At 35.2% G+C, this 16682-nt stretch overlaps 1 protein-coding gene across 8 annotated transcripts in view; it reads left to right on the forward strand.

Annotated features, from left to right (window-relative positions):
* The window catches only part of ASCC3 (activating signal cointegrator 1 complex subunit 3), a 372625-nt gene extending 356342 nt beyond the window's left edge, over positions 1-16283 (forward strand). For all 8 annotated transcript variants that reach the window (XR_012433590.1, XM_005552273.4, XM_074037396.1 and 5 more), the window contains 5 exons: positions 7106-7257; positions 8910-9057; positions 12346-12555; positions 15205-15380; positions 15476-16283. Coding sequence is in view for 7 of the 8 variants with exons in the window: in XM_005552273.4 (XP_005552330.3) it covers positions 7106-7257; positions 8910-9057; positions 12346-12555; positions 15205-15380; positions 15476-15623 (834 nt within the window). In the remaining variant the exon portion in view is untranslated. The remainder of the gene's footprint in view (positions 1-7105; positions 7258-8909; positions 9058-12345; positions 12556-15204; positions 15381-15475) is intronic.
* The last annotated feature ends 399 nt before the right edge of the window (positions 16284-16682 follow it).

Here is a 16682-nt window from a genome sequence, read left to right on the forward strand (position 1 = left end):
ATTAGTGAAAATGTTGTATAATCTGTGCAATACTATACAGGTATTTTCATCACACCATATTGCATACTCTCTACACTGTCTGACTTTATATAATTCACTGGAGCTTTTTACAATAAATTCATGGGATTTACTTGATATGAAATATAGAAGATATGTTGTCAAGCTTAAAATGTTAACTTTTTAAAGTATAATCTGCAACTTTGGAAGATAAGAAAAGTGTCTATAGGTTTGGATAAATCTATTCTTTGCAGAAATACTTACACAAATATAAAAATGTGGTTGAATTTAAATGCTAAGACCAAGCCTGTTATGCTTAGGAAATTCTTAAAATTGATTCGAAATAGATGTTGAGGACATACGGTGTATCTAAGTCATAAAGGATACCTTTGGCCTCAGGAACCCCACACCTTTAAAAATTTCCTTACAGAGACTGCCCATTTTCTAAACTCTAGAGGGGATCAGCAGAAGCCCCTCTTTTCTGTGAGTTCTTGCCCACATACCCTGGAAGTAGATAATTTATCTCCCTTTGACCCCAGAAGGGTCTTTTCTCTGTACAGCTTATTTCCTGCTTAGTATATGCTACCCCTAACCTCAAGGATATTACAGGGTTTTGCTTTTTGTTTGTTTTTGTTGTTATTGTTTTATTTTGTTCTACCCTTGCATAAAACCAGGTACTTCAGAAGTTATTAACTTTTCCGTATAAAGATGAGGTCTAAGATGTGTTTAGTATGTCTATTTTTGAATTTTACCTCTCTCTTTCTGTCCATCCCCAACTCCCATTTCTCTCTCTCCCTCCTTCTTCTCTTTCCCTCTCTTACCCTCTCACTCAGATACAGGCAGGCACACACATCACCTTCATTGTAACATTCAACTTAGAAACTCCTGAATTGGCTGATTCTTCTTACTTCCCCAGAATAAAAGTTCTCCAACCATTTCTTTCTTCTCAGACTCCTGCTTCTATCCATGTTTTGTTTTACTTTCAGTGTCCATAAGATTATTTTCTCAACTATCTTCTAAACTCTAGATCTCTTTCCTCCTTCCCCAAACACCAGTTCCTAGTCTTCAGCTCCATCATAGTGGGCTCAACAGATGACCCTTTTATAACATCATAATTACATGCATCCCATATTCCTAACTGTTATAGCTGAACTACTTTAATCATTAACTCATTGATATCACTTGGTATCAAGAAGGTAGTGATTAAAGTAGGCCAAGGATTGTGGTCTCTCTGACCACAGCATCTTTATCAATCAGTTTGACTGAACATTTCTGTTATTCTGATCTGGAATCTCTTATTTCCTTCCTGATTCCTCAGTTTAGTCCTCAGTTCCCTCTGTTTATGACTTCACTTGCTACTCTAAACAGCATTGACACCAGAGTTGGCCATTTCAACAGTAATGTCACTGGTACCCTAATGTTTCTCACCTCCCTAGGTAACTATCGACATTTGAATTCTCAACTTTCACATCTAAGTTATGCATACTTAATTATTGCTGGAAACAATCACAGAACACTGCTAATTGTTTCTACTACAAAGTCATGCTGTTGAAACTCACAGCTGCTCTAGTTTTTATTCACATCTTTAATTCTCTCCAGTGCTCCTTTATGGTACTTCCTCCCAGCAAGAGACATCGCCTCCAACTTACAGAGATGATTGAGACTCTCTAATATAAGTGCTATCAATTTCCCTTCTCTTCACCTCCGAGCTTCTCTCTCTTCATTCACTCTCTGTGAGTGAGGTCTCCAGGGACCAGCAGAAGCTCCTCTCTTCTGTGAGTTCTTGCCCACATACCCTGGAAGCAGATAATTTATCTTCCTCTGACCCCAAAAGGGTCTTTTCTCTGTACAGCTTATTTCCTGCTTAGTATATGCTACCCCTAACCTCAAGGATATTACATTCCACCTGGAAAAATAGAAAGTAAGCTCTGTAAAAACAAATAACTATATAATATGGGCATATTGGCATTTTATTATTGAAAAATTAAAGCTTACAGAAGACAGAAACCATTAAAAAGCACCTAATCAAACTCCTTGATTTATCAGATGAGGAAAATGAATACTAGTAGTTAAGTGATTTGCCCAAGGTCTTACAGCTAATTTAAAGGCACAATACTCTAAACTCTCAGGCTAAACCTTTTTCTAGTATACCACACTCTCTCTTCAACCAGTATCATGTATTCATGAATCATACTACTGATTACACTTCATCCAGACTTATTATTTGCTTACATTCTGTCTTGTCAGGAAAACTTCACAAAGTTTCAATTTATCTAGTGTGCACATTCCTCATAGAATCTTTAATTCTAATTTAGTGCCCCATTCAAAGTCTACACACCCTCCTTCTCCTTGTGAGCTTCATAAGCAATATACTATATTGGTTAAAGCAAGCCCTTTCGAGTCAGGTTCCCCAGAACTGGAGTCAGCTGTACCCATTTACCAGAGCTATGCAACCTTAGGCAGTGTCTTCATCTGAAAAATGGTTTAAATTCAAAAACGTACATTAAATGGTTAACAGAGTGTTTGACAAATAGTAGATGCTTAACCAACGTCCAGCCTAATCACAACTCTTTCAGCAGTGCCTGTGAGACTCCTTTAGCTGCCCTCCCCCTCCCTTTCCAGGTGTCATCTCCAGGTAAACCCCACTCTGCTTCCCCTATCTCTGCTCCATGCATGATCATTTTAATTATTTTGGCTGTGTGCACTTTGTGCCCAGGATTTCTAAGTCCACAGCTCTAGCCCATATACTTTCTCCAGAGCTCATTTTCACCTGAACTTCTTAGCTTCATAGTAGCACCTCACTTAAAATGTATTCAAAATTAAATTCATCACCTCCTCTCCAGCTCACCTCTCTTCAATAAATGGCAACCCTATTGTTTTTGCTAACTAAAATAAGGTTTTAGTTGTGGTATAATTTTATAAGTGGATACAGTGCTTGAAATCACATTTCCATTCTTCCAGGGCTGGTGATGAGAAAGAATTCCAAATCAACAATTAACTGAAATTGATTCCAACTTAGTAGAAGAAAGTCTCACACAGAGTCATCCCCCATTCATGTTTCCCCAACACTCAGAATCATCCTAGCTTTGTCTGATAGATAGAGTGCCAAGTAGAAAGTGGATAAGAGGTAAAGGGGGATTAAGTATTTGCTTGATATTAATGCTAAGCTGGTAATGAATGTCAAGGATTATTTATCCTCCTTGTACTAAAACAACCTTTTATTGTTTAGATCGCTGAGTATTAGATCCCTGTAAAGGACTTTGGGGGTTACTTGGGAAACTCAGGCACACTCGCCAGTTGTTACCAAAACCATCCCCATTCTGGGGAGGAGCATATACCTATCAATCCTTATCTGCCAGGAAAACTGCTGTGAAAGGTAGTGAGACACAAGGAACTCATCCTAAGCTCAGTCATATGAAGAGTATCAATGCAAGCTACCAGGACTCTCAAATCCACTTACCTGGACCATCCCTTGGCCTTAGCCCCTATCAGGTTTGGATCTCTGAATAGTCACATCAGGTTTGGATCTCTGAATACCAGGCTCACATCCTCCAGTTTGGCCTAAGCTGCAGGATCTATCTTTGGCCTTGTTCCCTGCCATCTTGTACAACAGTATCCCCTTATCCTTAGAACATAGTTCCAAGACCCCCAGTGGATGCCTAAAACCATGGATAGTACAGAACCTGATTACCATCAATTAGAACATGTTTCTGTTCATGTCTTCTACCTGTACATTTCATGCCTTTCCAATCTTAACTAAGCATGTATCATGCACTGTGGCATAACTTCTGCAGTTTGAGGTGTGACAGCAAAAATAACATGAATTTATTTTTTCTTATTCACAAATTCATGGATGGACTTATCCTTCCTTCTTATTGTATGCCTTAGCAACCTTAGCACATGATTTTTTTTTGTTTTCTTATTAAATCAAGAACATTCACCATTTCACTTAAAGGAAGCACGTTACAGCTTCCCTTTGGCGTATTCAAATTACCAGCATCACTACTCTTATATGCCAGAGCCATTCTTAAGTAAAATAAGGGTCTTAGAATATATTCCCCACAGATAAGGGGGGATTACTTTATGTTTATCTGACATTAAAACTTTTTTTTCTCCTATACCATACTGTCTTTGGTAGATGGGCAATAACTTAGGAAGAATGCTGTTATAATCATTGTAATTACATTTTTACCTATATTCTTTAATAAATATTTCTTGAGTGCACTGTGCTGGGCTAGAATTACAAGGAATGATTCCAGATTCTTGCCATCAAGAAGCCTATACTTTAAAAGACAGATGTGTAAACAGAGGATTACAAAAAGATGATGGTGGAGTGTGTCAAGAACAGCAGAGACATAGGAAAAATACTATCATGCATTGCATAACAGGGTTGAGTTCTGAGAAACGTGCCCTTAGGCAATTTCTTCATGTGTGACCATCATAGAGAGTACTTACACAGACCTAGATGGTATAGCCCACTACACACCTAGGCTATGAACCTGTATAGCATGTTAGTGTACTGAATACTGTAGGAAATTGTAACACAATGATATTCATGTATCTAAACATATTTAAACATAGAAAAGTTACAGAATATATGGTTGTATAGTCTTATGGGACTACTGTTGTATATTTTGGTTCTTTCGTTGTTGATCAAAACCATTATGTGGTGCTTGACTGTACCTACAACTGTCTGGCAACTTCATTGTAAAAAGTAGCATTTGAATGAGACTTGATGGATGAATAGGAATTTCCCAGAGGGACAAAGTACAGGAATGGTATTTGTTTAGAAAAAAAAAAAAAAAGAAAGAAAGAAAAGGAGATGGACAAGGAAACATCTAAAGCAAGGGTTGGTGTGGGAAAATACCAGTAGTTACGTATTGCTCTACTAAGAGTACAGAGTGGGAGGTAGCCAGAGTGAAAAGCAAGGACCAGATAGATGAGAGAATGTTGACTGTTATTCAAAGAAGCATCAGTTTTTTTATCCCCTTCACAGTGTAAAACCATTAAAGAAATGTAAGCAGAGGAATGATATGATCACTTTTACCTTCTTACAGTTCACTTCGGTAACAATATAAAGTAAATATTGAAAAGAAATTAGATGAGAATAAAGAATATAATGTTCCAGGTGAGAAACCAAGGTCTGCACTAAAGCCATGGGGGCAAAGAGAACAAGACAACTAGGGAGTAATTGAGCAGAGAAACGTGTAACAACGTTTTGGTTCAACTCAGTTGGGGAGCCACAAAACCTTTTACCATCACAGATTCTTGGTCTCCCCACTTGCTTTTTCTCTAAATTTAAACAAGATAAATAATAGTTTTCAGTTTATGATATGGCTTTTTTATTTATTTCATATAAGTAGTTAGCATGTTTTTTTACATTTTCACATCTGGATCCTACAGTATAAAATTGTGGGGAAATCTCATAAGTTTTATGAAATCTTTCAACTTCATCATGAAAACTTCAAAGTTAAGAATATATGGTTCATCCATCTAGCTCTTCTAGTATGTGAGCTTTTGGTCTGGAATTTATTTCCAGTCAAGTTGCAATGTAAAATCACAAGTAAAATTGCCATAGTTACTCCACATTGCAAGTTCTGACATCATCATAATACTGCATTAGGTATAATTACTCATTTCTCTTTTCCTTTTCTCTTCCCTTAGTAAGACTCAAGAGTTGTGACTTGTGAACTACTCTTTTTTTGTCTATGAGTAGCATTCATCATGACCTGTTGTCTCATATACTTCAAAGAAAGGCAAAGTGTATTATTCTGCTGTACAGGGAAAAAGGAAGAATATAAGTGGATTTTCCTTAGATTTATAAATATGTACATTCATACATGTATACACATTCATATACACACACATATATAAATATACCTATTATACCAACATTCTGTCTTTATGATGTATATCTAGCAGGTTAATAGATACTAAAGACCAATTTGACCATGACATCACATTAATCATGATATCCAGAAATTTTGATCCATTTCTCTGTAATATACCAAGGAAACAATAGATTCGTTTAGCCAGGTGTTTTTTAAACTCACTTTTTAGAGAGTTTTTTTAAACTCACTTTTTAGAGAACAGAGTGGGATATTCAACGCTCAGAAGGAAGATGTTTCTCCATCAACAGTACTAAGTAGTATAGCAAATTGATTTTTCCAACATAATATGCCTTAAAAATTATTTCTAAAAGTCCACTAACAGATTTTGTACATTTTATAAATATTTTGCTGTCATTGAGATATTTACTATTAAAGTATCATTTTAATTATTTGCTAGGCATATCTAATTTCTCCTATCTTCATATCATTTCCCAAAACAAGAGAGTACAGTACTAAAACTGTATAAAATAGCTACTTAAGATCATGATATTAACTTATGTGTCTTTAAGTCAGCATTCTCCAGAATCTAATTTAATTGAAATAGCTTTGCCTGTGTAAACTTTGCCTTTGTTTAAATAAGATTTCACTGTTTAGTTTTGCCTTAAGCAAATGCAGCCTTTTGTTTGTCCATAAAACATTAGATTAAATGTATAGACTAATATGAATAGCTTCTCTTCATTCTACATGTACCACTAGCAGTTGCCCCCTTTGCTAGTATGTGGTGTGGTGTATTATCGTCATTGAAAACCAGGCCTCTATGTTTAGCTTGTTCTTTGGAGAAAATAAATTTTTGGCAAGAAAAACTATCTCCTTACCATTATTGATTTTAAATTTGAAAGACTACATGAGATTCACTCTTTAAATGCAGCTGCTAATGTTCTTAATACAGTGAATTATATGAGTATTTGTTCTCATAGTAAGTACACTGAGTTTTTATCTTTGTTTTAATGCTAGCTACCAATATTATCTAGCTATTCTTGCTGCCCTAACAAAACTTATTATTTGGTCCTTTGTGGGAAGTAATGTACAGTAAATGCTATGATCAAATTTGTTCCCTGCAATCCAACTGTGGTTTATTTTCTGGTTTCTATGTTGATGAATAATAACTTAGAGATACAATGCTTGGTTTCTTTGTTTTTTGTTAAAGCTAACATCAGAATCCCAGTGAAGGGGGCAAGTACCATGTTATTCTTGTAACGTGCATTTTCCCTGTTCAGGCAATGCTGGACGTGGCTGCAAACCAGGGCTGGCTGGTGACTGTCCTGAATATCACCAATCTGATTCAGATGGTGATCCAGGGTCGGTGGTTAAAAGACTCTTCTCTTCTTACACTACCAAACATAGAAAACCATCATCTTCACCTTTTCAAGTAATTGTCTTACTTTTCAATGTAATTGTTTTGTTTTAATTTTAAAAAAATATATATTTTTTATATATGTAGTCACTGAAATTTTATGTTATGGAGAATACTGATTATTGACATGGAAAATACTCCTGTTTCCCAGAGTAAGACATGGCCAACTGACAGAACATTTTTGTTTGGAATTTGATCATCAGTCCCAAGCTGAACTATAATTTAAACTTCTCCTATCTAAATCATTTTCCATTTGAAGCATTGGATACATTTTTTTCTTAATTGCGTTTATTCTTTTACAATATCAATCTTCATTTAAGAAGACATCATTAAAATGCTTTGTGATCTAAAGCAAAATAAATGGCCAATGTCTGTTATTGTTGAAGAGATTTGAGATATCTGAAATCCATTGTAAAAGTAAATTGTGCATCTGTAAAATGTCCCAAACTAGGTAGTTACATATATTAGGAGCTCAAGATATAACCTGTATGTAAGAGTTTATGTTAGCATCAATTATTTAACCCATAAGTCTCATGTACATGACTGAAATATATTTGCAAGGAAAAGAACAGTGTCTAATACAAGCAGGGTTGGCAATGTTTAATTGGAAATGTTTCTTTCACACCAGTGTTTCACACCAGTTGAGAGATAATTTGCAGCCAAAATATTGGTTCACAGTCATGTAGACAAGCAAAACAATCTGGCTGTAGCTTGCCATCATGCACTCGTACTCCTGTTCATCCGGATAAGGGGTGGCAGTTATTTGAGACATCTAGACACAGATGCCAACAAGAACCTCAGGCACACACAAAGTCTCCTTAGGAAAGTCCCTCAATTTGACTCAAATATATTGGGTTCCAGGGCAGTTGTCTCCATGGTACTTGGGTTCCAACCATGGGATGTCCCTAGAAACTAAAAGACACTTATGCCATAGCAGCAGCAAGTGGCATGGGGTGAAAGGCAGATAACCTCCTCTGTGTGTCTGCAGCTCAGTTTCAGGAGCCCTTCCAGTATGGTATAAAAGTTATGGGAGTAGGGTTTCAGCAGTAAAGAACACACATTAAAGTACTACCACACATAGCACGCAGGTCTGCTATTTAAGCTGCTTGGGACCTAAGAGATTTGATACAGTTTTCACAGCACTCTTAAGAGTTTCAATTATATTTTTCTTCTTACTGGAATATTTAGGTGGCCTATGTTTCTGGGATCTAGCACTACTTATGCTGTAAATCTCAAAAATTCTCAAAATGAACTTTTAGCTTTATGTTCCCAACAACTTATAATTTAAAACTTTATTTAAGTAATTATATTAAAGACATTTGCTGCACCCATTAAGCACATTTCAGGGGTCCAGATCAGTACTTCATTTTCGTGGAAGCATTACTTCACATTAGTGCCTTCCTGTAGAAAGACACCCAATGTCTGTGAACCCTAAGTGTTTACTGAGCTCACACATAATTAATACATTTTATGTAGTGATAACAGTACTGCCTAGGGCTGTTATCCATACAGAATGCTGGCTGAATTTTTAAACTTAACATAATGGTCTTAAAATGTCATTTCTTAATTGAAACAAAAAAAAGTTATCATTATATAAACCACCATTGTCAGAAAATCATCTTTCTGCTGTGAAACAATTATTTGCTTGGTTCGATATTATTTCCTAGGAAATGGAAGCCAGTTATGAAGGGCCCACATGCTAGGGGTCGGACCTCCATCGATTGCCTTCCCGAACTGATCCAGGCCTGTGGAGGTAAAGACCATGTATTTAGCTCCATGGTAGAAAGTGAGCTACATGCTGCAAAAACGAAACAGGTAAGACCATCTCTTAAGTGTTTTGAAGGCTTCCCTACTCAGAGGTGTACCATGAGTTTTCTAACTTGGAGCATGGATTTTGGAACCAGGCTCACCTTGAGTTAAATTGTCTCTGCCATTTACTACTATGATTATGAACATGAAAACATACATGTCTCAAGAAGTTCTTGTGAAAATTAAGGAAGATACTCTTATGTAAACTGCTTTATACAGTTCTTGACATAGAGTAAGAACTCAATAAATGAATAATAAAAATAATGACAGTAATAGTAACTAATAGTGGTATTTGCATTACGAGAAGTTGTTTCAGTATAAATGCTACTAAGCTGGCTGTGAAAAGCCTCAAGTAGCTTGTCCATCACTTGGTTGCATTATCCTAGCCTTCTACTCCCTCTCTTCAGGGTAGTGTTTCCTTCGGTATGCTTGGTATATTTTCATGCAATTCCCTCAGTTATTTGTTTATGCCCCTCTCTTATTATAATCACTTTGTTTCTAGATCCAAAAGTATCCTTTCAAATAAACCGTGTGTGTGTGAACCATATAACTAACACAGAAAGCTGAATCTATATTGCGAAAAACAACACGGATCATGTCTCCAAACAATCTTTAGGAAGACCAAAAATATGAATGAACAATGCCAGAAATATTTGGCTATCTAGACTTTAAGTCTTAAGCAATTTTACCCTAAACATGTCAAAGTAAACGTTCAGGATTTATAACATAATTAACATATTGACTTGCAAATGCAGGTATTAAAGAAACTTCTAAACTATGTCCTTTTTTTTTCCAAGTGGAACTTATTTTTGATCAAGACTTGGAAAAAGTGTAACAGGCGTTAACGTCTGATTGACTGTTCAGTTTCTGTTGAACCCAAGATTGGCACAAAATACTATTTAAATATTCATAATAAATGCCTACCTTTCTAACTAAATTACCATCAAAATTATGAATAAAAACAATATATTTAAATCAAAACAAAGCTTCTGTTAGCAACAACAGATTTCCAACATAACATACATTGATTTCAAGCCAAGTTTTAGATATGATGAAAAATTAGAACATTGTTATAATTAGTTCAGGGAGAACTCAGAAGTAAACTTACTTAATTTATTTGCATAAATTGCCATTCTGTTATCTTTAAAACCAAATGCAAATTGGCTCTGTCTGATATGATGATGGTTATTTGGCTCAAAAGTGCTTCAATTTGCAGAGCAATCTGGTGCCGGCTCTGCAGTGAGGCGATCCCAGGTAACATACAAATCCTGAATTATTCCAGAAATTAGTATGTTTAAAGCATCAATTTAAGTGCTAATTGCAGTAGTAATGAGAAAAAGCAGTACGACTGTGAGATTTGCATCTTCTACCCCATCAGTATGCCTGGAACGGCTGCTGACTGGCAGAGGATTTGGCTGCTAATTAAATAATTGTATGCATGGCAGTGCTCTTGCCTGATTCAATAGATGAAGATTAATCCTCAGATAAATATGTTTGGCTGGTATTGAAATGTCTTAGCAGTTTCTTTAAAAATAGTTCATGTTTTATATACATAAATATATATACATATATATATCTCCAATAAATATATGTGTACACATTGTAGATTGAAAATAATAATAACATTAAGTCCTACAAAAAATTACATATATATAAAAGCCAGATATGACATTTGGGGACTTTGTAAAGTAAAATCCCAATGAATTGCTGATAACAAAACATTATATTGGTAACTAATTTAATGGTACAAGTAAAGAAACATATCAAGTCTTGCTTCATGTGGTAAATATTACTTGTGCTGTCTGACAAAGTCAAATGCTTTACAGAAATTGTGTTTTTAAGTCCCCTTAACCACTTTTCCAGACTGGCCAGTCCTAGAAGAACATCCAGTGGTACAGCTTCTATACTGAATGACTATGGGTTCTAGCAGGGGATAGACCATCCTTTGTACTGGAAGTACACTCTGTGGCTTGACTATTTCAAAATCCAGTTCAAGACATGATTTCAGATTCATAAGACAAGTTAGAGGATTGGATTTGAATTGAAAATTTGCATTGAATTTACATTTTTTTTAATTCCTAAGGGGTAGTTTGGTTCATCAGGGCTACTTCACTTCAATTAGGTATACCCAGCAGCAGTAAGCAAGATCAAAGCCTATAAGGAAATATATAGTATGTATTAAAGGAATAAAAGGAAAACCAAAATTAAAATACCATGTACTTTTATAAACTAACATAGAAGGTAACAACTGATTTAAAAAAAAAAAAAAAAAAAAAGCCAATGTCTTGAGAAGTTTTCTTGACTGATGCTGATATTGCCATAGAATTGTATATGTTATAAAAAGATGACCTCAAGTTTCTTTTGTTACATCTTTTCTGTAGACCTAGGTATTCATTCATTCATTCATTCAACATTGGTGAGCACTTGCTATTTGAATACTGATTTTTCACAAATGTCTTTCCACTTCAAAAGCAGTATAAAATTAGGTAAAATATCTTTTAATGTGTCATTTTAATTGGTATTCTCAGCATAATGATGCCAAAAATTCATATTTGTTTCTAGAAGGAACCCTAGACTTATAGAATTCCTTGTGAAATATCGAATATAAAGAAATTTTTTTTTCAGAATAAATAGGACAAATTTGAAATAGGAGCCAAAAAATGTACAATAAGTGGTCAATGGAGGATTCTAACATCAATTATTCAATTACAAAATTTTTTTCAGATTGCCCATTTATCTCCAAGTAATGCTCTCCATCTTAGAAGCCACATGAATGTCTGAATAGATGCTTCTCTAAAACAAACCAGTTCGACAACAAACATTTTTTAACTTGTTTTATTTTAGTATAGTCAACAGCTGCTCAATATCAGGAGGGATTTACAATAAAGAAATCACAAGTTTAAATAATGATAAGCCCTCTTTTAGTTACTTTTACAAAGACATTAAAAAGACTAAAAGCACAATATTTTTACACATACATGCATATAGCCACAAGTATAAGAAAAATTGAGGACATCTGAACAAAATCACTATTATGTTAATTATTAGGATTATGTTAATGTTAATATCCTAGTAGTAATAAGTACCATAGTTTTGAAAAATGCTACCTTTAGAGGAAACTGAGTAAATGGTTCACAGAATGTCTCTGTATTATTTCCTGCAACTGCGTTGGATCTAGAATTAATCTCAACATTAAAAGGTTGATTTTTTTCTAAAAGCACACTGTTTCTTAGTTGATCATTGCATTTCACATAGACTCTTCCTTTATTATGTTACTTTTCTGTTTTTATTTAGGCATGGAATTTCTTATCTCACTTGCCAGTGATAAATGTTGGCATAAGTGTTAAAGGCTCGTGGGATGACTTAGTTGAAGGACATAATGAACTCTGTGTCTCAACTCTGACTGCAGACAAACGAGATGACAACAAATGGATCAAATTGCATGCTGACCAAGAGTATGTGCTTCAAGTCAGCTTGCAGAGAGTCCACTTTGGGTTCCACAAGGTATAGTGTTTGGTTTCCATTCTCAAATATTTCACACCAAATACCAGCATGCGCCACCACACATATCTGTTATATGACTAATGCGCCCGTGTCATTCATGAATCCTGCTTTCTCAGCTGGTCTTAAGGAGCGAGAGTTAGTCTTTTGAAATTCATGAGTTCTCCTCATGTGCCATTTTTCAGCCCCAGAAAATCTACCTTACATAAGAATGTATTGCCTAGAGTTCTATTCTCAAAGTATGGTATACAGACTCAGTCCAGGAGAATTTCCTGAAGGGCCTTTTAAAGTGCAGATTCCTTGGCCCCACTCCAGACTGGCTGAATCAGAACCTCAAGGAGGGGGGATCTCAAAATCTATACCTTCACTCAATACTCCAGATGATTTTTAAGGGCCTTAAAGCTTGAGCAGTACTGCCCTAGAGGCACTTTGGTATACAGGAACTGCATTGGGCTAGATATAGATGAGACTGAAGCTTTACCACTTAGCTCTATGAATTTGAATAAGACATTAAGCTTTTCTGAGCCTCAGTTGCCACATCTGCCTGCGTCCTTCATTATAATGCATAGAAGAGCTTTGTCAATGTTCATACAGGCCAAAAATGTACAATATTTTTATTTTAGATTACTATGCTCTTTTCTGTTGCCTCTGACACCAAAATTAATTATCTGGTCCTTTAAGAATATTAGTACACAGCATGTGGGCAGATTGGTTTTTAGTGCCATAATAATTAAAATAAGAAAGAATTAGTCTTCTTTATGGTCCAGTGGATTCAGGGCTTTCCCATATCTAGAATAAGCCCTCAGGGGTGAAGCTGTAGTTCATTAGTATTGCCCCTTCTATTCTCACACACAAAATGATCAGTAACTTTCTATTCGTACGATGTTCTTTCAGTATTGTACCTTCAAGTCTCACCTCATTTGATTTCTAAATCTAAAAAATCTGTCAGTTTAAGTATTAACTGATTGGCCTCTGGCATTTCAGAGACTTTAATATGAGCTTCTTTTTTTCTTTTTTCTTTTTTCTTTTTCCTTTTTTTTTTTTTTTTTTTTTTTGATACAGAGTCTCACTGTGTCACCCAGGCTTGGCTCACTGCAACCTCCACCTCCCAGGTTCAAGCACTTCTCCTACTCCAGCCTCCCAAATAACTGGGTTTTACAGGCATGTGCCACTACACCCAACTAATTTTTTGTATTTTTAGTAGAGATAGGGTTTCACCATGTTGACCAGGCTCATCTCGAACTCCTGATCTCAAATGATCCGCCTGCCTCTGCCTCCCAAAGTGCTGGGATTACAGGCATGAGCCACCACACCTGACCTTAATATGAGCTTTTGTTTGTTTGTTTGAGATGGAATTTCACTTATGTTGCCCAGGCTGGAGTGCAAGGGTGCAACATCAGCTCCCTGCAACCTCCGCCTCCCGGTTCAAGCAATTCTTCTGCCTCAGCATCCCGAGTAACTGGGATTACAGGTGCCTGCCACCATACCTGGCTAATTTTTTGTATTATGTTGGCCAGGCTGGTCTCAAACTCCTGACTTCAGGTGATCCACCTGCCTTGGCCTCCCAAAATGTTGGGATTACAGGCGTGACCCACTGCACCTGGCAATATGAGCATTTTTAGAGGACTTAATGTATTCCAACTTATTAAAAAAGTAATATAAACTAATACTAGTAGTAATCATAAAAATAGCAATAATCATAAAGATAAAATCATGGGGGAAAACTATGATTTTTTACCTTAATATTCTATGTATAACTTAGATTTAATCATGCCAGAAAATCTCTTAATTTTTGTTTCTGAATGCTGTAAAAATATATTACTTTCTGACACCCTTTTGAAATAAGTGAAACATCTCCCTCTAGAATACTGAGTGAAGTCTGAGAATATATCATTATTACTTTATTTTATTATGCCATAAAGTCATTGTCTTAAAGAATCGTTAGAATAATCTTGCATTTTATAAAAATTGATCTAAAATAAAGACCTCAAGTGCGATCATTATGTTTATATCTAATTTGGATTGTGGTGATTAATATATTTTACAAATTGCTTGACTTAAAATTGCCCATTTCTCAGAGAAGGGACTCTTTAATATTACCATATTAGAATATATGCTTATTTATGTGAGTTTTTTTCTTGGATGGGGGGAAAGTATGTATTTCATATAGTACTCCTCATGTTGGGGTCCAGAGTCCAGTCTTGATTGGCTTTGTGTTTTTGTTTATTTGTTTGTTTGTTTTCTTAAGCATTCGTTTTTTGTGAATAAGGTTTTGGAAGATTTGGTTAACATGGTTATGTCTCAATTTGTTCATCTACCAATGTGGTATTAAAGTTAATTGTAGAAATAGCATGAGAATTTGCTAATTGGATGTCAAGATCCAGAGTTTTTTATTCTAACTGGCCAAATATTCTGATACTTACAACCACAAACTAGTGTCTATAATGTGCTCTGAGAATCTTGAGATAAGTTAAATAATTGCATATCAAAGACACCAAACCAGAATGGAAGAAAATTTAAAATATCTCAGATACATATGGTGAACTATGTAGATGTATGGCCTTCAAGTAACTCAACGTAGCCTTAACCACAACCAAATGGTATAGAAAGTCTAGATATTTTTAATGTTGTATCTTTTTTTCTGGTTTATAGGGAAAGCCAGAGAGCTGTGCAGTTACTCCTCGGTTTCCCAAATCAAAAGATGAAGGATGGTTTTTGATATTAGGAGAAGTGGATAAGAGAGAACTTATTGCTTTGAAAAGAGTAGGATATATTCGAAATCATCATGTTGCTTCCCTTTCTTTTTATACCCCTGAAATACCTGGAAGGTAAGAAGAAGCCTACTACCAAAGTTCTGAAAGAATTAAATATGATTGTGATTACAAATGTGGTTTTACATTTTTATTCTATTTTTATATTTTAGGTATATATACACATTATATTTCATGAGTGACTGCTACCTTGGCCTGGACCAGCAGTATGACATCTATCTCAACGTTACACAAGCGAGCCTTTCTGCACAGGTCAACACCAAGGTCTCTGATGCCCTGACTGACCTGGCATTAAAGTAACCTGACCTGAACAATCCATTTGAAAGGAGTGGCTAAGAATTCTCATTGTTCAGTCATCTAGACAACATCGAATTACTTGATGTTTGCCTTGAAAGGATCAACTTCTAACCTCAGCCATCCAGGAAATTGACAGTGGCTGCAGTATTGACTCCAGTGACATAAAGTTAACCACAGTGGCCTTTTAACAAATGTTGCCTTTTATAATGTTATCTTCATGAGTTTCTTGATATGTGAGATGAAAAAGCATGTAGAATAATCTTTTAATTTGTGTATATTTGAGGTGATATTTAGGAGCTATCAAATTTTACATCTCACAATGTACTGTTTACATGAATATTGGCTTTTTCTTTTTTAAGGAAAACTGCATTGAGGTGTGACAAGTGTTAGGACTTGTCACAGATTTCTAACTCTGCCACATAAAATATAAATATAAACCTGTAAGGTGATACACAGTGTGTGTTGTTAGCAAAATTTATACTTTGATATGATTACATGCAGAAGTAGCTTCAAGAATTTCTTATACTCATAAATGTTTTAATAATATGTGATGTAAAATTATATTATGGAGCCTAATGATGATAACAAAGAAAACAGAATATACTGATCTTAGAAAATGTAGATACGGTTAACTGGGAAATAAAATATAGAGTGACACTTCAAGACCAGTTGACTCAATGTTTTCTTCTGCTTCCTTTCCATAATATCCCCTTACTCATCTGTTCTTTTCTTTCCCTTCTACTTCAAGGCTTTATTTCCATTATCTTTCTGACATATTTATTTACACAAGGAGAGAAGTATAATCTAATTCATGTTGTAACACTTACAGATCATATAGTACAATTATTTGTCTTTATGCTGTCCTGGACAAATCTGAGACAGAAAATTTTTGACCCCTATGGGTCAAAGAAAATTTCTCTATGTGCAAACAAATTCCATCTTGAAAAATACTTTTTCAAGCTAAAAAGTTGTTAAAATTCAATGTTCATATAATATGCATTCTAGTGGAATGAAATTCTACCTTTGTGAAATAATTTCAGTTTTCTTAGCCCTAAAATGAAT

This window comes from Macaca fascicularis, chromosome 4, assembly GCF_037993035.2.
Source record: "Macaca fascicularis isolate 582-1 chromosome 4, T2T-MFA8v1.1".
Classification (NCBI taxonomy): domain Eukaryota; kingdom Metazoa; phylum Chordata; class Mammalia; order Primates; family Cercopithecidae; genus Macaca; species Macaca fascicularis.